The sequence below is a fragment of the Folsomia candida genome, unplaced genomic scaffold (assembly GCF_002217175.1).
Source record: "Folsomia candida strain VU population unplaced genomic scaffold, ASM221717v1 Fcan01_Sc002, whole genome shotgun sequence".
Classification (NCBI taxonomy): Eukaryota; Metazoa; Arthropoda; class Collembola; order Entomobryomorpha; family Isotomidae; genus Folsomia; species Folsomia candida.
This window is the reverse complement of record NW_019091194.1, coordinates 4715892-4738802: the sequence shown is the minus strand read 5'-3', so window position 1 is coordinate 4738802 and position 22911 is coordinate 4715892. Positions and strand designations below refer to the sequence as shown.

The 22911-nt window shown below is 36.0% G+C and overlaps 5 protein-coding genes and 1 long non-coding RNA gene across 8 annotated transcripts; 2 read left to right on the top strand and 4 right to left on the bottom strand.

Annotated features, from left to right (window-relative positions):
- Nucleotides 1–1018: 1018 nt before the first annotated feature.
- LOC118434218 (ABC transporter G family member 23-like) lies at nucleotides 1019–5209 on the bottom strand. Of its 2 annotated transcripts, XM_035847134.1 has the most exons (14): nucleotides 4077–5209; nucleotides 3958–3987; nucleotides 3755–3884; nucleotides 3528–3682; nucleotides 3384–3466; nucleotides 3297–3321; nucleotides 3140–3233; nucleotides 2748–3070; nucleotides 2405–2663; nucleotides 2160–2336; nucleotides 1980–2095; nucleotides 1829–1896; nucleotides 1392–1741; nucleotides 1019–1329 (listed from the first exon to the last, which is right to left on the bottom strand). In XM_035847134.1, the coding sequence occupies exons 3-10, from the start codon at nucleotides 3818–3820 to the stop codon at nucleotides 2169–2171; spliced, it is 1173 nt and encodes a 390-aa protein (XP_035703027.1). In that variant the 5' UTR covers nucleotides 3821–3884; nucleotides 3958–3987; nucleotides 4077–5209; the 3' UTR covers nucleotides 1019–1329; nucleotides 1392–1741; nucleotides 1829–1896; nucleotides 1980–2095; nucleotides 2160–2168. The 2 variants fall into 2 exon arrangements, with proteins under 2 accessions (XP_035703027.1, XP_035703028.1); XM_035847135.1 differs by having other exon boundaries at nucleotides 3958–5209.
- On the bottom strand, nucleotides 1109–2051 carry LOC118434711. Its single transcript, XM_035848839.1, has 4 exons — nucleotides 1980–2051; nucleotides 1829–1896; nucleotides 1392–1741; nucleotides 1109–1329 (listed from the first exon to the last, which is right to left on the bottom strand). The coding sequence occupies exons 1-4, from the start codon at nucleotides 2049–2051 to the stop codon at nucleotides 1109–1111; spliced, it is 711 nt and encodes a 236-aa protein (XP_035704732.1).
- A 4748-nt stretch (nucleotides 5210–9957) lies between the features above and the next one.
- LOC118434542 lies at nucleotides 9958–11387 on the top strand. Its single transcript, XM_035848318.1, has 3 exons — nucleotides 9958–10614; nucleotides 10683–10784; nucleotides 10854–11387. The coding sequence occupies exons 1-3, from the start codon at nucleotides 10006–10008 to the stop codon at nucleotides 10914–10916; spliced, it is 774 nt and encodes a 257-aa protein (XP_035704211.1). The 5' UTR covers nucleotides 9958–10005; the 3' UTR covers nucleotides 10917–11387.
- LOC110843838 lies at nucleotides 11056–13195 on the bottom strand. Of its 2 annotated transcripts, none has more exons than XM_035848317.1 (3): nucleotides 12166–13195; nucleotides 11664–11954; nucleotides 11056–11600 (listed from the first exon to the last, which is right to left on the bottom strand). In XM_035848317.1, the coding sequence occupies exons 1-3, from the start codon at nucleotides 12966–12968 to the stop codon at nucleotides 11570–11572; spliced, it is 1125 nt and encodes a 374-aa protein (XP_035704210.1). In that variant the 5' UTR covers nucleotides 12969–13195; the 3' UTR covers nucleotides 11056–11569. The 2 variants fall into 2 exon arrangements, with proteins under 2 accessions (XP_035704210.1, XP_021945571.1); XM_022089879.2 differs by having other exon boundaries at nucleotides 11671–11954.
- On the top strand, nucleotides 12978–20241 carry LOC118434543. Its single transcript, XR_004834099.1, has 3 exons — nucleotides 12978–13090; nucleotides 16101–16208; nucleotides 20110–20241. It is a non-coding gene; the product is annotated as an uncharacterized LOC118434543 (long non-coding RNA).
- Nucleotides 20242–20341: 100 nt separating this feature from the next.
- Nucleotides 20342–22780, bottom strand: LOC110843201 (cytochrome P450 2J6). Its single transcript, XM_022089163.2, has 9 exons — nucleotides 22443–22780; nucleotides 22239–22352; nucleotides 21986–22176; nucleotides 21690–21914; nucleotides 21500–21620; nucleotides 21245–21425; nucleotides 21054–21171; nucleotides 20798–20951; nucleotides 20342–20721 (listed from the first exon to the last, which is right to left on the bottom strand). Exons 1-9 carry the CDS (start codon nucleotides 22726–22728, stop codon nucleotides 20540–20542), a joined length of 1572 nt encoding a protein of 523 aa, XP_021944855.2. The 5' UTR covers nucleotides 22729–22780; the 3' UTR covers nucleotides 20342–20539.
- Between the last annotated feature and the right edge of the window lie 131 nt (nucleotides 22781–22911).

Here is a 22911-nt window from a genome sequence, read left to right as displayed (position 1 = left end):
ATTACACAATTGTAAAGGCTTCGATTCATACAAAATGACTCCCCAGTAGGCTAAAATTTTATAAGTAATTTTGCATAGCCAGGTTCGAAATCTAAAGATTTCGAAATCACGAAACCAGGTTTCCACTTTTAGGAATTGTGAGAAATATAAAACTTACAACTCACTGTAGATTAGATAACATGATGGATCACTTTATCATAAAAAGTTTGATACTATTAAACTCGTAATATGCATGAAGAATTATTTTGAGCATTTTTATATCTATCAGCATCGGACAATTACTTCCACCTTGCTTCTTCCTTAGTCTCACACTTCACAAACTGTGCAAAATATGGTGAACTCGTTTTGCTTAGTACCGTGTCCGTGTTTTTGGGATCCTCGCAAAGCCTTCGTAACCCCAGATCGAGTAGTTTTGATCGTTGTGTTAGTTGCGTTGCACAACAACATGTTATGATCGAGAAGTGGACGAATACGAAACGAGATATGTCCACAACAAATAGCATGGCACACAAGACACGGTATTATACGGTTCGTACATATTTACCTTATCATATCATGCATAATATCTGTATTCTTTTTTCTCAAGTAAATAATGGCATGCTGAATACTTTAATTATGTAGTATTAACTGCTTTCTCAGAAACTTTCACTATATTATTTACCCAATAATGAGGGTATTCGTTATTTCTTCGTATCCGTAGTATCGTAAAATAGTTTACGAAGGTAAAACAAGGGGTCAGCTTTCGTAAAAATCGTAAGCGCAGTAACGCGATTTTCGATGACAAAACTTACAAAATCTCGTAAGTTATTTTACGATACGAAGAATACTAAGGATACGAAGAAATAATGAATACCCTCAATATATGTTTATTTTTATGCAGGATATTTGGCAATTCAGTGAAAATTTTTGATATCAAGAAAAAAGTGATGCGTAACTTGGCAAATTATATGTTTAGCAGCAGAGATAATTCTCCTTAGACCTGTAATAATTTCACTCGAGTCGGAAATATATTTCCCCTTGAGTCATCAAATTTTATTATTTATTTATTTCCGTTAATCTACAAAATAATCTTACTTAAGTAAATCGACATTTCACGAAAATCTATGAATTATTTAATTTTTCGACGTTTCTCAATCCACAAAGTGAGAATAAAACAAACGCTTAGACTCATGATTTGAGCAAAGACCCCATAGATGAAAACTCCAGGATGCAAGAATCCCCATCCCCTCGTCATTACGGAGCGTAACACACCCAACGGAAAGGTTGGTGGGAGGCAGTAGCAAAATATTCGGTACCACCAAACGGTAGTTTCAATGGGCCAGAACGTATCTGAAAATCGTAATTTTAATTAATTCCTAAAAATTCCTAAAAATTCTCAAAAATTAACTAACCTGACCCATAAATGGCAAACCACAAAATTGAAATTGAAACGATCACGGCGTTCAACTGGTTTTCAATAGGTTGCACCGCCAGAAAGGATATTGCCGTGATTGATGCACGCACAAGATAGAAAATAAGAACGATCAAGGCCCAACTTCCTTGAACTTGGTCACCACGACTCCACCAAATAAAACCGAGCATGATGCCCATCTGCCAAAGGATTGTGGGAAGATCGGCGATATAATAGGAGAGAAGAACCTTGTTGTAGGACACACCCGTGACCAAAGTTCGGCCCAGAGTCCTCTGATTTCTGTCTTGCAAGTGCAATAAAGCGAACCCTTCCGAGAAAAAGGCCCAACCTCTGGAAGCAATTATTATTAATTGGCGAAATTAATTATGATCAAATGCTTGAAAGGGATCAATGGTAACGTTACTACTAATACTTTACATCATCAAGGTCGAAGGTAACAAGAATCGGCTCCATGTGTCAGACATGTCTCCATAAACTGCTTTGAACTATGTATGGATTAAAACTTTAGAGGTAATAATAACTTATATACGTACATATTTAATTAATTATAAAGCATATTGCTACATACCGTCAAAGGTAAACTAACTACCCGCTTATCAATCCCATATCTCGTTGCGGTTTGCTCTCCTAGCCTCAGCATGGCGGCATATATTGTATGATGGATAAAATATGCGTTCATAAAATCTATAAAAAAATAGTTTATGCTAATTTCCATTAATTCCACGCGAATGAATATTATAAGTCGCACGAGAATGATCTAGTCGGATAGCAACGGTAGATCCTTGAATTGTCTCAGTGTCAGAATGAATTTGAAAAACAAAGCGTTTTTCATATTTTCAGAGAAGTTGGATGGGATAACGATGTAGCCGCCGATTTGTCCTAATTTTACAGAATTTATGGCATCGATATCCGTTGACTTTAACATCTGAAATAAATATATGATCTGATTACTTAATTAGTTGCAAATCACATTAATCTCCATAGTATACTGACTAATTTGAGTCCCAAAAATTCAAGATTGTTCATGAACTGGCAACTGTAGCTATCTGGGAGAAGCAAAGTGGATTCCAGAGTCGCTAATTGGTTGCTATTGTTAAGATGAGGATCACATTTGCCGTTAAATAATGACATGTTCCTATTGAACAGATCATTGTTGACAACCCCGAGACGTAATCCAATCGGATCATTGCCCATCGTGTACATAGACAAATAGACATTCGACACGAGAAACAACAATTCCATGAAAGCCATCCTGTCGCAAAAAAATATATTGATGTTGCACACTTTGTAAATGTTTGTAATTTGTATCAAAGTAAATATTTCTAAATAAGCTTACAAAGGATATCGCATGAAAATTAGCCAATTTCTTTTCGAGAGGGCATAAATCTGTTTAAACTCCTTAAGAATGCGTTCACGGCGACATTTTTTCTGTACAACTTCCTCTTGAAAATTTCTAATATGGGGGAATCTTGATATCATGCTATTCGATTCAGCTACTCGCATAAATTGTTCACAATTCTCGTTATTATTTTCAGGAGGCGAAGATCGGCATTTGCATAGATGAAGGACAGCGTCATCCAAACTGATGGCGTTGCATCGCTGTAGTAATTCCAGAGGTGGGCTCTCAACCAGGAGAGATCCGTTTCTTAAGTAGCCAATCTGAAATGTATTTATCCAATGTGGTAAATAATAGAAGCACAGACTTGTCACGGTACAAAATTATCAAACCTTTGTACAATTTCGAGTTTCGTCGACATAATGCGACGTAATTAATACGCTTGTGCCCACCGTTGCCACCAAATCTAGAAGATGCTTCCAAATGCTGGAATATTTATAATAAAAATGTTACACTTATTTATGGTTGAAATTTTGTGGATTATTATACCGCTCCCGCAAAAGTGGGTCGACACCTGGAAGTGTGCATAAAAATTAAGATTTTGGTTATTAAATTTCTTTAATGGTTTTCAGCAACCTGTGGTAGGCTCATCCATGATTAAAAGTTGTGGGTCATGTAATAAAGCGACTCCCAAGGAGACTCGGCGTTGTTCTCCTCCACTGCCAAAGTTGTGATTTAACAATTTGACCCAGTATGAAATTGTCAGTTGATCTAACTCACCTAATTTGATTAACATATTTTCCCAAGCCAGGCAAATTCAAAAGCTTCTGAAATTTATCCAATTTCATGGAAATATTCTTTTGCGTCATGCCGTGCAAAAAACCATAGTAGTTGAACGTCTCTAAGATAGTGAATGAATTATAGAGTGCAAGTTCCTACAAAAAACGCAAAACATCCACTTGTATTTTGGTCATTGTATTTTGGGGCACATCTGTACATATACGCACTTGAGGCATATATCCAAGCAAACCTCCAGGGATGCCATTTTCATATGTCTCGATATTTCTGCCCATGATTTCAATCCGTCCACAATTCAATTTTTGCAATCCAACGAGACATGATATTAGCGTGGTTTTACTATCATGTGCATAATTAATATGTATTTATGTACATATGTATGTGATGAAAAGTACACGTATTTCTCACATACCCACAACCGCTAGGGCCAAGGAGTCCATATCTGTAAATATTTTAGATATAGAAAACCCAACTTCATTACCACTGAGAGTACTAAATGTGACTAAAGATCAATTTTTTATTTCTACTTACATTGTCCCCTTTTCCACTGTTAAATCCAAACTTTTGAAGACAAAATCATTCAAAGATTATCAAAGATTAGATTCAAAGATTATTTTGTATGATTAGAAATCATACAAAGATTTTGTAGCTTGCACAACTTTAATAGCTGGCGTCGTCCCATGCAAACCATGATAATTACCGACTTCAAATTGTTGAGTTGTCATTTTGCTAAAAAAACGAATAATTTCGTATATATTTATTATGCTAACTTTTAATTTTATATTCTCATTGCGTTTAAGACGACAAAGGCATAAAGAATTTCTTTGCTAGATGCTAAGCATGAACTGGTTTGATTCGATACAAACTAAGAATGGCAACAGAAAATAACCTTTCAAATTAATTAATGAAATGGAACTACTTTCCCGATAACGGGAACGAGAAACATGTAGTAAACTAATATTTGGTTACATCGGAGAACGAGATAACGAGAAAGAAGCATGTGGGTATTTCCAAGCCGGTATAATTTACATCTGTAGTTTCTTGATATGATATAGATAATAAAAAAATACTTTCAAGTATTCCAGTTGCAACCAGGCCAGGATCTAAATAAAATTACTACTTTTGTTCCTTTTAATCAATGCAGTGCACGTTTTGCAGGAAGCAAGCCATCAAAGTATGTGAAAGCAGGTTTTATACTGGGCACCTTACTTCCCGTATGGGAGATGAGAGGCCATGGACCTATGGCCTCCCATGTTTCCCATACAGAAACCACCGTAAAAATGTTCTCTCGCGTACTTTACGTGCCCAGCGTACAAACAAATGCAAACACATTCAACGTGTCACGGGAAGTTTAGTTAATTATGATTTTGATCAAATCTAATGTTCCTGTCTGATGAGAAAATAATTTATAATCTGATTCGATCTAACTCGTTTCGAATTTTTAGTTATTTGGAACATTCTTTCTTCATAATTAATTATTCAGAATTGATATTTAATTGTTCAAATGGAAAAATCGGTTGGAAATTGACGGAGATCTGAAAAAATTAAGCTTTTCAAACCTGTAGTGAATGCTTACTTAGATGATTTTTTCCATATAGTAACTATGGCCTCATCTAAGAAAAACACATGCGACTTACTTTATCTACAATTTTAAAGAGAGCCCAAAGTAGCATTACCCCAGTAATTGTAAAGAATTGCATAAGTATTTTCATAAGTACTCACTTTATATAGTGCGAAAATATTAAAGGTACTAGAATTAAGTATACAGGAAACAAGTAGTTTTCCATAACTACATAGTTTTTCGTATTTTCTAAAAAAATCAATATACAGTGTCGGACAGATGTCTACGTCCACATAGTCGCGTCAATTTCATTTTCAAATTGTCACTGAACTACTGAACCAATTTTCATCATTGATATATCAAATTCTCACAAATTTAACGTAATTTCATAGCACATTATTAGTTTTCCGCTAAAAAATTTATTTTAGGCCAGAGATGTATTTTAATTCAAAATGAAAACAATTGGATGGACAAAAGTCAACGTCCAGTAAGAGAAAACATACAAAAAAAACTGTAATTTATAAGGAATGTTATAACAATTAATTTTTAATATTTGGTTGGGCCTCCGTTCGCTTTAAGGACGGCTTCAAGGCGTCGAGTCATAGAGTTTACCAAATTCTTGGTCACATCTTCAGAAATGGTTTCCCAAACTTCACGAATTCTGGATTTAAGGCCCGGAATTCCTGAAAAAGATTGTTTTCTTATTTCTCTTTCAATGTGGTCCCACAGATGCTCAATGGGATTCAAGTCTGGAGATTGGGGAGGCCATTCTAGCTTCGAAATTTTTTTTTCTTGAAGTATTCCATGGTGTACGTGGCAGAGTGTTTCGGATCGTTGTCTTGTTGGAAGACAAATCGTCGTCGAAGTCCAAGTTTTCGAACAGATTCCTGGATATTACGGTCAAGTATTCCCTGGTACCTGTATTGGTCCATAATTCCGTCAACAAATTCCATTTTTCCTGCCCCACTTGAAGCCATGCATCCCCACACCATTACCGACCCGCCGCCGTGCTTAACTGTGGGGTTGAGATTTTTTGGATTCAAAGCTTCTTTTGGATATCTCCACACTCTACGACGCCCATCTGACCCAAAGACATTGAACTTTGACTCGTCAGTCCATAAAATATGTCCCAGAATGTTTGTGGCTTGGAAATGTGGTCTCTGGCAAACTTCACTCGTTTGGTTGCATTCCTCGGTACAATAAGAGGCTTCCGGACTGCTCTGTGGGATTTCAAATTTCCCTTATTCAGTGTTCTTTGGATGGTCATAGGACTAACCTGTTTGCCGAACATCTCCTTGATCTCGGTAGATAGCTTTGGAGCACTAAGTGAGGGTGTAACGTTGACTTTGTTGAGCACGTGGCGTACTTCTCGGTGAGCCAAAATCGGTTTTCGACCACTTCTGACCTTGTTTTGGACTGAACCATTAGCTTTAAAGTTCTTAATGATTGTCTGGATGGTTGTCCTTGCTAATTTATACTTGGTCCATATTTGTCTCTGCGACAGCCCCCTTTTTGTCCACCCTTCCAGTCCTGAATGACAAGATCTCGAATAGCGATAGGAATTTCCTTGCGTGTCGACGCCATCATATTTTTCTGGAAGAAAATTATTTAAAAATTAATGCGGCATATGTTATTGATAGATTTATTAAGTTACCTGATTTTATAAATTGGAGAGATTTTTGTTGTTGACAATTAAAGTGAAGTGGACGTAGACTTTTGTCCGCTCAAATTTCATCCTCTCTCGCTCTGCACTATGATTCTCAGTTTTCCCAGAATTTTCAGAAATAACTCATATGTTTTATGAAATTACGTTAAATTTGTGAGAATTTGATATATCAATGATGAAAATTGGTTCAGTAGTTCAGTGACAATTTGAAAATGAAATTGACGCGACTATGTGGACGTAGACATCTGTCCGACACTGTATAATACAAATTATATATATGCATCTTATTTATAATAATTATTTTTATCTGAATCTTATTCGCTGCAGACTGCAGATATCAGTGCCCAAACCTTTAATTAATGAACCTTGGCTCCTATTTACAGATATGTAATCAGATCCAGACATCTTCATTTCATGCCAATCATTTGTTCTAACTTAATTGCTTTTAAAGCTGTACGTGCAATTTCATGTGAAATTTATTCATGCACCCAATAGTTGGTATCAAAGTACACAAGCCTAAAGAAATTTGGAACTGTGATTACTCCCACGAGTCAACGTTCCGCATATTGTACTTTAGGTACTTGTATACGTATTTATGTACATATGCATTCACGAGTATGAAAAAGATTAAATCTATCGTCACGAGAACCGCCCTGGCAGATTATGCACATATCTGGCTTTGCACTATGCTTATCTTTAATATTATACTGGCTCTTATGTGTTATCAATTCGGAAAACTGCTATTAATTACTTACATATATATCTGTATGCGTTGTACATATGTATATTCATGGGACGGTAACTTGTTACATTTCCCATAGAATATTACAACAGATTTCTAACTTAATTCTTAAATACATATGCTTTCGCCATCAATAGTTGAGTTCAAGCTTGAAAAGCACTGGATCAGTTTTTTAAGTTGCATTTAATTCAAGGAAATTCATAGAACATATTTTATAAAATTGGGTATAGTTATGTAACTTAGGATTAGTGTCCAAAAATGACACTGGTCTCAAACATCATAGATGACAGATTGTCAAGGTGACACTCAAGATGACTAACGTAGAAAGATATGTACAAATTCTGTTAATTTATTTGAAAACTAGTGTATAGCCCGGCCAAGGCCGGGTTCTAGAGTTCCAGTGGGGGGTGTGCCCAAAGCGAAAAATCCGTCATACTATACTTTAAATAATTCCCAGTGGAGACTTTGTCATACTACATACATATATCAGAGTGAGGGTTTGCCCCAGTCATACTGCATTTTAATTAACCTGGTCACAGTACAATTTGATTTCCCCCTGTCGGAGTAGTTGAATAGCTAATTACTTAAATTCCCGTCGTGTGGGAGTAACTGCATAGCTAACTATTTATATTCCCGCGCTTCACGCTCCCGTTCAGTTCCATAAACCCCAACTTCTATAATTAACGCCAAACTATTGACGGATTCGGATTCAGCGTCAAAAATACATTCGAATTGATATGCGACATCACGAATAAGCCATATTTAGCCGCCACGGTCACGGGGGCCTCGGGGGTCAAAACCATTAATGGCGTTGGATTCAGCGTTAAAAGATACATTCGAATTGATATGCGACATCACGAATAAGCCATATTTGGCCGCCACGTTCACGGGAAGGTCACGGGGGCCTCGGAGGTCAAAACCATTAATGGCGTTGGATTCAGCGTCAAAAATACATTCGAATTGATATGCGACATCACGAATAAGCCATATTTGGTCGCCAAGGTCACGGGAAGGTCACGGGGGCCTCGGGGGTCAAAACCATTAATGGCGTTGGATTCAGCGTCAAAAATACATTCGAATTGATATGCCACTCGCTGTGGGTGGAGTTTCTCAAACTAAAATAATTAATTAATAGTGTTTATCACGATCACTTATCATGATAACCACTATTGATGAGTGATGTATTGCTGCTCACTCACTCAATTTACTTGAACACTGTGTTTCTCATGCAGTATGAAAATTCATGCATGCAGTGGTTGCTCCGCTTCCTTCTTTGTCTACTCTACGGGGTAACTTGGACTGGATCACAGAGTCAGGCAGCGACTTAACACTAACGCTTTATGGAAGTAGATGTTACATGGCACTCTATTCAACGGACTAACAATTGTCCAGAGACTGGACAATATCAAAGAACATTTTTTTCATTCCATTAACGACTATCTGAATACTCTTTCTACCTACATCGCATATTATCTATGTATTTACAACGCCCTTCAATTTAAATAGAAACAAATATATTAGATTCCGACAAAAGAACTCTTCATTCATTCTTATATTCTGCTATTTTGTCTTCCATAATGTATTGTATTGTATGCTTTTGATGTAACAAATGTCACGAACAATGCGAAAATAACAGGAGCATGAACCCTAGATATCAAGCGATACAATATTATCTTAAAAATCTTGGTGGTCCAAATTTTAATATCTTAAAGTGAAGCTACAAGTGCAAAAACTATACAGTGACAATTATTTCCTCTGGTACCTTGTCCACTTATATTTGTATGATGATTTCAATCGTACTCGATTCTTGAGGTGAATCAGATATGCACATATCTTTTCGAGCGTCTAAATAAATATTAATCAGGACGTAAAAATGTATCCAAAAACTGAGATCAACTGCATCCAAGTAATTTCCTACAAATCAATCCCTTCTTCAAAATCTTCAAAATATAAAAACTTGGAGGTGGAAACTATCTTTGATCTCAAACCAAAATATGCAGATCAGTCTCCAAGCAGTTTGTCCCTTCGTGCTTCACACTATCTCCCAAAACTTGTCAATTTTCCCACTCGAGCGGTTCAGCTTTTCGGATTCCTTCCTTACAAATTAGATCAGAATTCAGGTCTGCATTTCTCCCCGAAACACGCACCCTTTTCACTACTCCTTGCGTTTCTGATTTTCACTGTTGCGTGGAAGATATTGTACTACACTGTGAACATTGAGGAGATTTTGTACCCAGTCAAAAATATGACCAGCAACGGACCTTTACGACGATCATCAACAACTGAGAAACTTTCAGAACATTTGGTCACGTCCGTGATTCTATTTTCCACAACTGGAATACGAATTCTTGCCCTGATCGAGGGAAACAAAGTGACCAAATTTTATTCCAAGTTGACCCACGCTCTCGAAAATATTAGAGTTGTCGAAGGTGGGCATGAAAATATTGAGGAATTTGTGCGATCTTCTGGAACATGGATTACAAGAGGAATTATGGCGTCTGCTTCGATGCTATTTGCGCCAAACTTGTATTTTACAATTTTGCAATACATTTCTATATGCCAAGAACAAGATGACACCTCCACGATGAAACGAATCCTAGTCGGAGTCGGAGTAACGGTAAAGAACGTGATTGGGATTAGTGAATCATTTTACATTTTCTGGATGGCTGCACTAATTCAAGGCATACAGCTCGGATTTGTGGTACTCGAACAAAATTTCAAAGGCAACAGCAGCAAACATGAAATTAAATCTGAACCAGAATTTGAGGAACACGTCGAAAACATTAACAATTTAAAATCCGTCGTGGAGAATTTCGGGATGGTTTTCTCCCTTCAGATAATTTTGATGATGTTGAGTTACTCGGTAATTTGGGCGATTGATATCTTCCTCGTGATCAATAAGGCCGTAACTGCGTTTGGCGTGGGGGACCTCGTACTTGATGGAATTGTCGTGGCGATGGCGCTGTTCATGTGCAATAATTCGGTCATCCTCGTCTTATTGGCGATTGTATCACAAAACTTGGGAGAACAGGCGGGAAGAACGATAGATTTATTTGGACAGTATGGATTCGACAAGTACTCTGAGGAGTTGAGAGGAAAGGTATTCATCACTTTAATGAATTTTGTGATAAATAATATGAGACTGAAATTGAGATGAAATTGAAACAGTTGCAAGGATTCTTTAGCGTCATGTCCCCTACGATAGTAACGCATGGTTTCTACATTTGTCCTGGGAATTATTTCAGTCTCAACAAGAGGACTGTGACTTCGGTAATTCTATTTCATAACAACTATGTGAAACGGTTAATTAATAATGCTATCTGGAAATTATAATTGTAGGTATTTGGATTTCTCACAACCTATGTTTTTGTGCTTCTGCAGTTCCAAGGGACAGAAAAATAAGTTATACCATTCCTATTTACGAAGCACCTATTTTATCCACTTTAATTTCAGTAAATAGATATATGTACTCATTTATGAAGTATATATGTGTATTCACATACAAGGGTGTATGTGATGTAGTTATCAGTTATTGCGTAAGTTCATATAAGAAGTATTTATTGTGAATTAAATATGGATTAAACTTCAAGTTAACTTGATCAGAAACACAGAAGTTAAGAAATGTGTACGTATAATTAGTTTTGGAGTAGTACATACATAATACATATAAAGTTGGATTTGCCTGTTACATATTTAATAAACAATTCAAAACAGAGTTAAATAATATCTCATGCATCGAGTTTAATGTTTCTTTCCTAGACAAACACTGTCGCACCTAGAAAGCGTTTCCATATGAATATGAAACTCTTCATTCTACATATGTATAAAGCATAGATAGTTACATATGAATATTATCCAGATAAGTATCTAATATGAATTTTTTGTCTGATAAATTATGCTATACAATCTTTGCATCATCTTGCTCCATGTTTTCATTCACATGATTCATATCCAAAATATTCTTAAACTCTTCGTTGATACAAAATGCCAGATAGTCTGCCTTTTCCTGAGTTGGAATAATCCTCTTGTCCACCGTAACGCCGACACGTAGGTTGTCAAGGGCGGTAAGAAATGTGGCTGACATTCCTGTGGAAACGGTGAAATTTAAATTCAGCAAAAATTGGATTTTATTTATTTTGGGACACCCACGCCTTACCAAATCCTGGATTCAGTTCTAGCCAAAGAGTAATGTCGTCAAGCCAATACCTATCAAAACTCTGGTGAGGATCTTTCGGCCCGGGAAAATTTGACGATATTACGGTCAAATTAAATTTTAGCAATATCTTGCACAGCCAAATTGGTGCTATCGTAACTATTGGAGCTAGTGCAAAATTCGTGGAAGTATTGGGCGATTTTCTTAAGCTCATAATTGACTGTTCAGCAGTTTGTAGATTGTGTTGAAGACATGGTCCCAGTGGGATTGTTAAAACTCCGAAGGTCCTAAATGAATGATAATGAAATAAAATGAAGCCAATTAAAGTTAACTTGCATCTATTAACTATTAAATCTGTAATCTTAATCTTTATCAATCAAATGTGTATGTAGATATGTATGTACATACACGTGCATATGCACAATAAATGCATACATATTCATGTACTCGTACGTATGTATGTACATATTCATAGTGTTGATAGTCAAGTTAACTCACCAGCAATTAACTAATCCGGTCAAAGGATGTGTCTTCCACTGAAATGGTATTACGGATCTCATGATTTCTGGAATTTTGTCCTCCTGTCCCGTCCCTTTTAGAAATGCACGAATCCCACCACCCAACCCCGTATTGAATAACGCCGTCAGTGAAACATTTCGTGACTTGCTGATATTTTTTAGGCCAGTTAACGGAATTTTTTCGGATCGCACAGTTAGCCATTCTTCAGTCATTTGAGATGGAGGAAGCTTCCAGATATTTCTGTCTGCGTCGAGGAAGGTCTGCTTGAACTGATAATATGGGGAAAGAACCAGTGTGCCCAAACTGGTCATAATAGTTGAACAAAAGGTCTCGGTCCAAGATGGTGAAATTTTAATGACTGGAACACCTCCCAAATTATTCACAAACATTTTGAAAACACAGTAACCATCGCAAATGGAGTGATGCATACGACAAATTAGGATAAATCTAGACCCCTCGCTAATTTTGGTTTCTTCCCCAATGTGAATTTTAGGTTTGGAGGGGACAAAATTTCGAACTATTAAAATTTCCCAGGGTGACATTCCTTGACGAAATGGCCGTGTGGCAAGATTTCCCATAACTTTTAGAAAATCTTCTTCAGTGACCACATTTTGTTCAGGTTGAGACATTAAAAGGTGTTCTGTGTCTTCAAAAAATCTGATGTGCTCATGGAGCGAGAAATTCGATTCTCTACTCCAAAACCTATATCCAAGCCAGGATTTCATAAAATAAGTGAGTTTTTCGTAAAGCAGATTTCCATCCTTGATATCTCTTTCTTCCATAACTTTGGCTTGGAAAGTGGTCCGAATGTGGTCAATATCCGGTTCCCCATGATAAGTACCTACAGTATGAACGACATCTAGACTTTTTTTCGTTACGTCGCGCAATCCCACAAAAATGTCTGGTGAGTTTAAAAATAATAAATTTTAATTTGGAACGTACATGTATTTGTACATGTATTTATTTAAAGTACATGTATTTAATGAGTGTTCCTTTAAGCTATTGTAAATTCAGACTAAATCCGATTCAACAAAATATCCATTTTAAGTTCATTTTATCAATTCAATGTTGATCAATGCATTCGCTTGCACATTTGCATATACATATGTGTGCATTCATACTAAAAAGTTTAGATATATATGGAAAATTCGATGCAAAACCAAGCACATCAGAGAACTGCATAATGTCCGTTGCCACAGATTAGTACCATGAAAATTTTAAACTTTATATTCTATTAAGATGTGGTAATTACCAATCTATGTACACAAAATGTATGTCAATATGTCAACTTGAGTTTGACCGTTTAATTTGGGTACTTGGGGTTTGTTTAGGTAGATGGATAGCATTATTGTAATAATGTTATCTGTAGATAAAACTGGAAATTGAACTTCTCTTCCAAAAATAAAATGCATCCATAGTCACCCAGAGGTTAAACTATATTTGGTATATGCAAGCATAAATACAACTTGAGGTATCATAAGATTTGCATCAACAAAGTTCGCTCCAGTTAATTCTCAGTATGCATTAATGTACTAACCAAGGAGTTGAAATACCTTGGCATATTGACATACATTCTGAATATTTCTGAATATACACTGGAGATTGCCAATTACCACATCTTGACAGAATATACATAAAGTTTAAACTTTTCATGGTACTAATCTGTGGCATACATTGTACATACATATGGATTCATATCCTGAAATTATGTGTATGCCATAATGTTTACGCATGTACATATGTACATACACATGTACATAAGGAAGTAAATACTTAATACCTTTGTCCTAGTCCTAAGTTTAGTATTGATGTTATCAACCAAGGAAATCAAGTAGTAATTGAATAAAAGTTATAAATAATTTGGAGCATAGGAGAATAATATTTACACGGACCTGCCACTCACTCTTACATGACCTCAATTGTAATTCCTTGAGTTAATCGGGTTATATTTAGTTCAGTTAATTATCATGTAGCTAATTCGTACATAGTTTCTGTTTAACAAGAAACTCACAATATGCTGCATAAAATTTCATTTCGGCGTACTGCCCACGTTGGAATTGACTTGTGGCTCAAATTCTTCGAAGCGATTTTTGCACATGGGCTGTATACTGATAATTGTTAATAAAAACATTAAATAAAAAAGAGGCAGATAAGAAAGATTTTAAATTATTAATTTACATAAAAAACTTCTGGAAATGCAATTATAAAAATTACACCAGTGACAAGGCAACCCTGGAAAATCTTATACAATTTTCTAAGTGTACTACTAACACGTTGGTAGTGTACTACCGTAAAAAGAGGGTTGTTACCATAAAGATGCAATTTGCAATCACGTCAAAGTCCGATAAGGCATTGTATAGGCTACTGGTTACCCCTATTTTTATAACGACAGCATACTTACATGGACTGAAATTTGGTTTAAAAATGCGTACAAAAATTAATTCCGAAGCTAATGAGTCAAGATTTAACATTCGACGCATCATGTTCTTATCTTCATTATTCGTCGAAAGATATGCTTCGCATCAACTCGGCAGGAGACTACTAAATATGTGTACACTCTTTCTGCAAAGTCCATCTAGAAACATTTCACATATATTTAACCCGACGTTGTGATGCGCACTTTCGTCCAAATCAGTGATTTGAACGAAAAAAGTTATTAAAATTTATTTTATTTTAAAAATTATTTTACCTGATTTTATATGTGATTTGAAATCACATATACCCTCCATCTTGTTAGGACCTCCACCATTTACATTTTTATTTTAAAAATTGTCATTATTCTTACTTTACTTTGTCAGTTGTAAAATTGATGATATACAAGTGTTCATTGTACATGTGTATATGTATTTGTGCAAGCTGATTGGATGGCAATATGCGGTCCATTACTCATGATCAGCGCTGTTCAGTTTTGATGACAAGAAGTTGAAATTAAAATTCAGTTATTTTTAGGGTTGCCCCGGGCACCGGGTAGTTACCCGGTACCCGACATACCCGGCCTGTTTTGGGATACCCGGTACCCGGCCGGGTAATTTAAATGTTCATTTTTTTGCAAAACCTTACAAAAAAATTATAATCCGATGAATTTCATGTTGGTCCTTGGTGTAAAATAATATATTTTGAAAAAATGCGTACAAACTAGGTCAATTATTAGGTGAAAATTATTATCCAGATATTAAAATTACTTTGGGCGCACTCACGTCAACCCATGCTTACATATCTCCCAGATTAACCATGGCAACATAACTGGCGATGTTTTGCGAAATTTGAGACATTTCTCAAAGCATTCGCTAGAAAACCGCTGGTTTTGGAAATTTGCCCAGCAATTAGGCACATTATAATTTAGCAAACTCATCCTCCCGATTATCAGCGAAAAATAGTTGAAAAATCCACGAAAACAAGATCAAAATAAGCGTCTTTAATAGATCTGCGAGACTTTCAAAGTGATATTTTGGGACTCCCCTCATGAAACAAATTTTTAAGCTGAACAAATTTGCTAAATGGGTGGCGATGATTAATAAGACATTGTCGTGAGTACGCTCAGTCTGTACTTTATGTTTGTTTTTAACTTGCAACTTTTTAAAACTGGTAAAAGTGTTGTAAATTCTAGAGAAAAGTGGAATAGCTCCTTTTATGTTTAATATATAAGTATTTCCCGGTACCCGGCCGGGTAGCCGGGTACCCGGCGAACATTTTAGGCCGGGTACCGGGTAGTAGCACTACCCGGGGCAACCCTAGTTATTTTGTCACGATTTTCCTATTTGTCGCCTCAATCAGAAACTCATAGCCTTGTAAACAATCGTACATCTCTCACTGTACAATATATAAAAATGGAAAATTAAAAATCACTGTGTGAGTAGAAAAGTGAGTTATGTATGTAAGAATTTTAAAACATAAATATCTTTCACCTTCTTCAGAATCAGAAAGACTATTTTTCCTGAAGACATTGCCCACAAAACTGTGGGGCACGATTTGCAGGGCGAACGCGCGATTGCGGGAAAAGCAGTGTGGGAACCGGAAAAAGTGTAAGTAAGAGGCCGTCGTAAGACGAACGTCTAATTCTGATACCTTAATGCAGTATGTTTTGGAAAATGCTTCCCACCTTTTTCCGCATGGTTTAACGCGTGAAATATTGAGTCGAAAGGCTCAAATCGAAAAAGAGTAATTCATGAAGAGAGACGAAAATTTTTTAGCGACTCCTCATTTTGACTCTCATTGCATGAGAGGATTTTAAATACGAGAATTATTAAGATAGGTATATAGAATGAAATAGTTTTTTTTCGCGCTTGAACGATTTTCAAGTTTGATGGCTCAAAATTTCCGCAATTTTGTGTACATAAAGAATCTGAAATAATACTGGCAGTTTTCGAGATCTGAGTCAAAATGTGCGAATTATTTGGCAGTTTTATGCCAAAATCGTTCAAACCTGGGCAAATATCACCGGAAATAATTTTTAAAAATTACTTTATATTAGAATTTGGCCGCTGCCTTGATTTCGGACCCGAATTTTCTTATGTGTTGAAGTTTGAAAAATAATTGCATATTCCGTATTTGTTTTTCCACGATCGAAATATGGGTTATATTGTAGGTTATTTTTATGCTGATAATTCGAAGGACGAATTAAATTATGTTTCAAACGATCATCGACTTGTGCATGAATTTCTTCTGCTAATGTCGGATTAAACCAACGTGGAGTCCTACTACTTAAACAACTCGGAAAAATTTCACTCTACTGATGAGCTGATTCGCCAACACATTGAACTTATAAAGTCGAACCCCGTTAAATAGGTGTACTTCATATATGATGATTGGAGTTTCTAACAACTTCAGGGTAACACTATACAAACTTCAACCAAGTTTTAATCGAATGAGTTGAAATAATTATTGAGTTTTTGTTGACATTTATTGATGTATAAGAAATTCCGACGACGTAAAATTCTGGTGCTGTCAAAAATACAGGGGGCGATAATGCAAACAATTTTTTATATCTGTATTGTCGCTTTAATAATTGTATTCTCTCGTATTCATTTTCGAATGTTTTATTTGCATCTCTCATAAACTAGGAAAAAAATCGAGCATAAAGGAAACTGCACCAAGTTACAAATTGTTTCAAAAGCATATTTAACGTAGTTGCAGAAACGTTGAACGACGCTAATGAAAAAATACGTAAATTTGTCAGAATCAAGTTTGTACACAAATATTAAACTCCCTTATAGATGGAACAACTGCAACTGATTTAAAAATGGTTGACATTTTCCACATCACTGTATTGCAAGCTTTAATAAAAGATCAACTTTAATCCCAAGCCAACTAAATAATGTGTGACAAACTTTTAGAAAGCGAGGTATTAAGTCACACACAAGTATTTAAAAACCAGGCATTATTGCGTTTCTCAAAATTTTTCGTCGGTGTTGACTGATTATTTGCAATGCATCAACTCAGGGAACATAAAATGATAAACATATACATAGATATATTTAGAAATTTGAGCGTCACTGAAATAAAATATATTGAATTCAAATGCAGCGGTGCAATACAAAATGTACATTCATTGTGGCAAAATTTAACAACTCTCATGCTAGAATTAGTTAAAAACTGAGAAAACCTGTAAACGGGACAAAGTGAAATATCGAAACATTTCTAGTCATCTCAAATCCATTCATCGAGTCCCTCAACAACTAGACTAATCGGGTCAATAAATAATGCAAACTCGAAGAATCAAGCAAAAGTCCCAGTTCGATTCGAAATGGACTCGACTCGACGCAAACATTCCAAATCGAATTAATTAGGACTCGAACTCTTTTCGTTCGTAGCTCTACTATCAGGCCTAGCATTTTGCAAATTATCAAATTTCAATCTCGAAAGGTGTTGGAAATAGAGAATTATAAATGGACAGAAAGCTATTTTTGTAACTCAGTATGTCTCAGATTAATATGAATTTTACGCTAAAATTAGTTAAAACCTGGCTGACAATGTAAAACAATGCCATGAATTATTTGTAGCTGGAAATAATTTTACTACGCAAACGTGTGGAATTGCTAGTCAAAGTGATATTTTAAAAAATACCCTAGCAGTCAAGTGATAAAAAAATCGTTACAGAAATGTGTGTAATTTGATAAGTAACGATATATTTCCCAAAATTAGCAACTGATTGTATATTTTCTTCTCATTTCCTACTCGTCAAAATGCACATACATACTTCATGCCAGTCGCATGTATTTTCCTTTAATGTTAAATTTGTCATTTGACACATCTGATTTTGTATTTGTCAAAGTGTACTTCCAGCCAGTTGTATGAGTTTTCTTCTGATGTTGTACATCTTAAAGTGTACTTCCAAACAGATTTTCTTCTGATTTTGTAATTGTAAAAGTGTACTTCCATCTAGTAGCGTATTTTGTCCATATTTTGTGTTATATAGTCGAAGTGTACTACGATTATCAAGGTGCATTTTGTAATTGAATGCTGCTAAGGGGATTTTCTAATGACACCAGACTAATGTACTACGTTTATTGACTACTGTGCAATTTCATTTCGTTTTTCAGTTTTGTACTAGTCAAAATGTACTTCTAACTGGTCGGGTGTATTCTATCCTGATAACTTTGTTTCGCCCGAGGGTAATTTCGACCGGCCTTCGGCCGGTCGAATTGTACTACCCCGGCCCGAGGTGTACTACTAACAAGGTTCGTAGGTAGGTAAGGTTTTCCAGCGTTGGACAAGAGGTCCACTTGAAGAGGGTTTGCGTGTGCTGCAGGATGACCTAGTTATTCCTGATTCTTTTACCAGACTTAAAAAAACGTCTCGAGAAATGTTTTCTCGTTGGCTTTAATATTGACGCAAATCCGCAAACATTGCCACGCATAACCAAGGGTCCAATCTATCCTTCCAAGAAACTAGCAATAAGTTTTTAATTTTAAATTTTAATTATAAATCTTAATTATAAATTTTAAATTTAAGGCACCCCAATTATTCCGTTAAAGTCTTGCATTATTGTTATATATTTCCATCTTTTTTTGGGGCTGCCAACTAAAACATAAACACAACACAAAAACAACATACAACGCCAAAATACAGCAATTTTGACCTGCTGTAATCTGTAATTACATTTTTGCTCGTGAGTTTTTTCTGAAACAGCACAAAATCATTTTTTTATGCAAACATAAGAATGCGAGTCAAATGTCACAATCGAATTTTTTCCTTACTAGACAATAGGTTATCCTTAATTCCTTATGTATCACGGAGGAAAAATAAGCTCATGATTTTCTAATACTCTATCAATGTACCTACATGCATGTGCATGTGCATACTCGTATTTCTTATGTAGTTGTCCCATTCGTTTAATTTAGTATGAAAGTTCTTAATTCAACAATTAATAGTTAACACATGTCAACTTAACTGCTTATTTCATTTTGCACCCAATCCTTATTGTCATTGATTATGCACAATATTGTTGCATACAACACATATAAAATATGTTTTTTATCCCATCCTGTCACAACTTAAAGGAAACAACAGCTAATCAAACCCAGGAAATTTAAAACTAAACAAAACCTTTTCGAATACAAATCTTCCACGACGTAATATTAATTTTTATGTCCTTTATTTCCGCACTAAATAATTTATGAAATGAATAAAACTGGAGCTAAATAAATAATGGAATCATTCAACTAACAGTCGAGACAAAGATTAATATAAAAAGTTCTATAATTTCCTTGGAGACATATCATCTCAAAAGAATTATGAAGTCCCAAAGTCTCATTTTATTCTTCGCTCTTGTTCTAATTTGCATTGGCACCGCAGGTAAATACTTACAGACAAATATATTTATGTACATACAACTTGAGCAGCTCCTCTTTATCATACAATTTGTTCCAATATATTATCACACTTGTGGAAGAAATAATAAATATTCTTGTGCTTATTTTCCAGTCGCAATTTCCTGTCAAGACCAAGGAAACAATCGGGGAACAATGTGCGTCAATGGCAACTGCCCCAGCGGTTGGAGGAGCGTCTTCTATGACAGTGGATGCAATGACGGCCAGAAATGCTGTATCTAGGCAGGTGTCTTGGGATGAAAAATTACTTTTTCTGTCCAATAATGATTTCTTACAGGAATATTTTTCATTTCCAATAAAATTATTGAATGAAACTAAACTCTGCATTGTGCAAAACAACATGTAGCTTTATAACAATTTAGAACTCCAATACCCTGCATACACATACGTTTGTAGTAAAATTGTAAGTCCTATTTCTTAAATTTACACAAAACACGTATCAAATCGCATGCACCTTGAGACGACTCATTACAATTAAAATTTTCAATGCGACACAAATGGACTGAGCCACTTCATTTATTTAATTACTCTTCTCTACATTTTACTCGTAATCGATACGGTTCTGGAGACAGCGTCCCCGAACTTATTGCAATCCCTGATGGTTCCATCCCTGGAATGATTGATAACTCAAATTTCTGCAGAAGCGTGGTTGTATACAGGAATAACGAATTCCAGGCAAGACTTTCGCCCAGACAAATCCTCCTCCCTAAAGATGTAAGATACACAAAACTTTACTGGCCCACCTAAGACTTATCTAGATCAGTACATATATTCCAAATTACCAAATCCGAACATTAAAATTCTCTCCGCCTTCACAATTTGGTACTCCCCTTGGTCTTCTTTACGTAAGAATCGTTCTGGTCTAAAAACTTGTGGATCTCCCCAATATTCCGTGTCACCCAACATGGGTCCCAGATTGTAAGTCACGCCAGCTCCCTATTAAGTACATAAATATGTACGTGACAAAATTTAATTGTAAAATTTTGAATTCGCCAACCGGTAGTACATATAAATATGCAACTGCATAATATTTGCTACCTTGGGAATAACATACTCGCCCACGGTCAAGTCTTGCGTTGCAACCCTAGGCCCTGGCATTGGTAGAATAATGGCGGTTCGAAACGTCTCCAAAATTGTAGCTTTTGTATATGGCATTCTGAAATCAGTTAAATTATCTCTAGTTGAAAAGTTGAATTCAATCTGACCACAAAAGTGACATTTTTGATCACCTATTTTCATGGTGGAGCGTTGGAACGTTGTTTGGTCCAATGACCTCTGCAATCTCCATTTGTACCCTTTTCTGCACTTCGGGATTCATAGCGACATACAAGAGCAGCCAGTTTACAGTGTTGCTCGTAGTTTCCGACCCGGCGAGAAACAAGTCTTGCAGAATTACTATGAGCTGTTCAACTGAATCAGAATACAAAAAATACCAATTTATTACACCGCTATATAGACGACGACTACGACTTAAATTTACTCACTGTTATAATTTTCATCGCTTCCACCACGTTTTTCTGCCTCGTGAAGAAAAACTTCAATAAAGCTTTCAGGGTCTGGATTGCTTCGTGCTTTTCGTTTAGCGTCGATCTCATCTATAATGTCCTGCATAAAAACGGTTAACATTACGTTGAGTTAATTCACAAACTACTCGCATATCCATGCTTATCGTACCTTCAGGAATACTTGCATTTCTTCATAGCAAGCTACATGTTCTTCATGTCGGCTCCATTTCGGAAACCAGTCCTTCACCCAGGGAAATATTGAGTACTTATTTGTAAATCCCACAGCATGGACAATGTTGTCATTAAGTTGAACAGCCCTCCTCAATTTCGCGTCCCCTAAGGAAAATCTGTACCCAGCAACGAGAGACCAGAGAATGTTGATCGCACTAGATGCCTATTTTTACAATAGTAGAGTTTTAACATACAGTGCTTACAATGTGATTTATTGCATTTAGAAATACTTACTAATAACCAGGCGTCCACGTCCCAAACGCCATCCGTCGATATCTGACTTTTGATCTCAGCCACTAAATCTTTCACTTCGTCCTGCATAACGACAGTCATCGAATTTCTCTTTCCAAATCCAAAATCTCTCATGGTACGAATTGTGAATCGTTTCAGTTCTTGCCAAGATTCAAATCCGTTCCAGATTATTCCTAATAAACAAGCGATACTGTCAGTTAATTAGCAATTAATAAAAATTAATTTTAAAAAGTACCCATATTAGTCTTCCCGTATGCTCGATCTGCTACAAATGGCCAAACTAATCGAGCCATGGAAACTTCTGGTCTTGATAGAATATCTTTTATTGCTTCGTAAGATGAGATGACAACTATGTACATAAAAAGTGGGGTTAAAATCAATACAGCTTTTTAACTTCATCATTGCAGAAGGGTCTAATCTTTGGTATGAAATCTCTTACCCATGTAATGCACACCGAATCCAAGACCCATGATGTCACCGTATTTTTTGGCCATTAATCCCAACGCTTTGTGGGGATACTTCAAATCTGCGAGTGCCATTTCGACCACATTTCCAATTAAAGGCCATCGATACGGACCAGGGGGGAGATCTTGAGCGATGTGTCCACTCACAAGTACAAAACGGAATAATGCAAACACTATCAAACACAATGTAAATTCAACAATCATGACGAATTTGAGGTTGCACGAGTATCGTTTTGAAATTTTTCCTAGATCAGCTAACATGCGTGTGTATACTCATCCTCAATGTTGGAATGTCCAGTAGGTAAGCATAACTGTCCATGAACTGACAAACTAAAGTGCTACGGTCGTGTCACAAAAAAATAAAAAAACACGTGTGTGCATAAAAACTGGTTACTCCATTTATACAAATGTATATACGCCATGTACAAAAATTGAAATGATTGT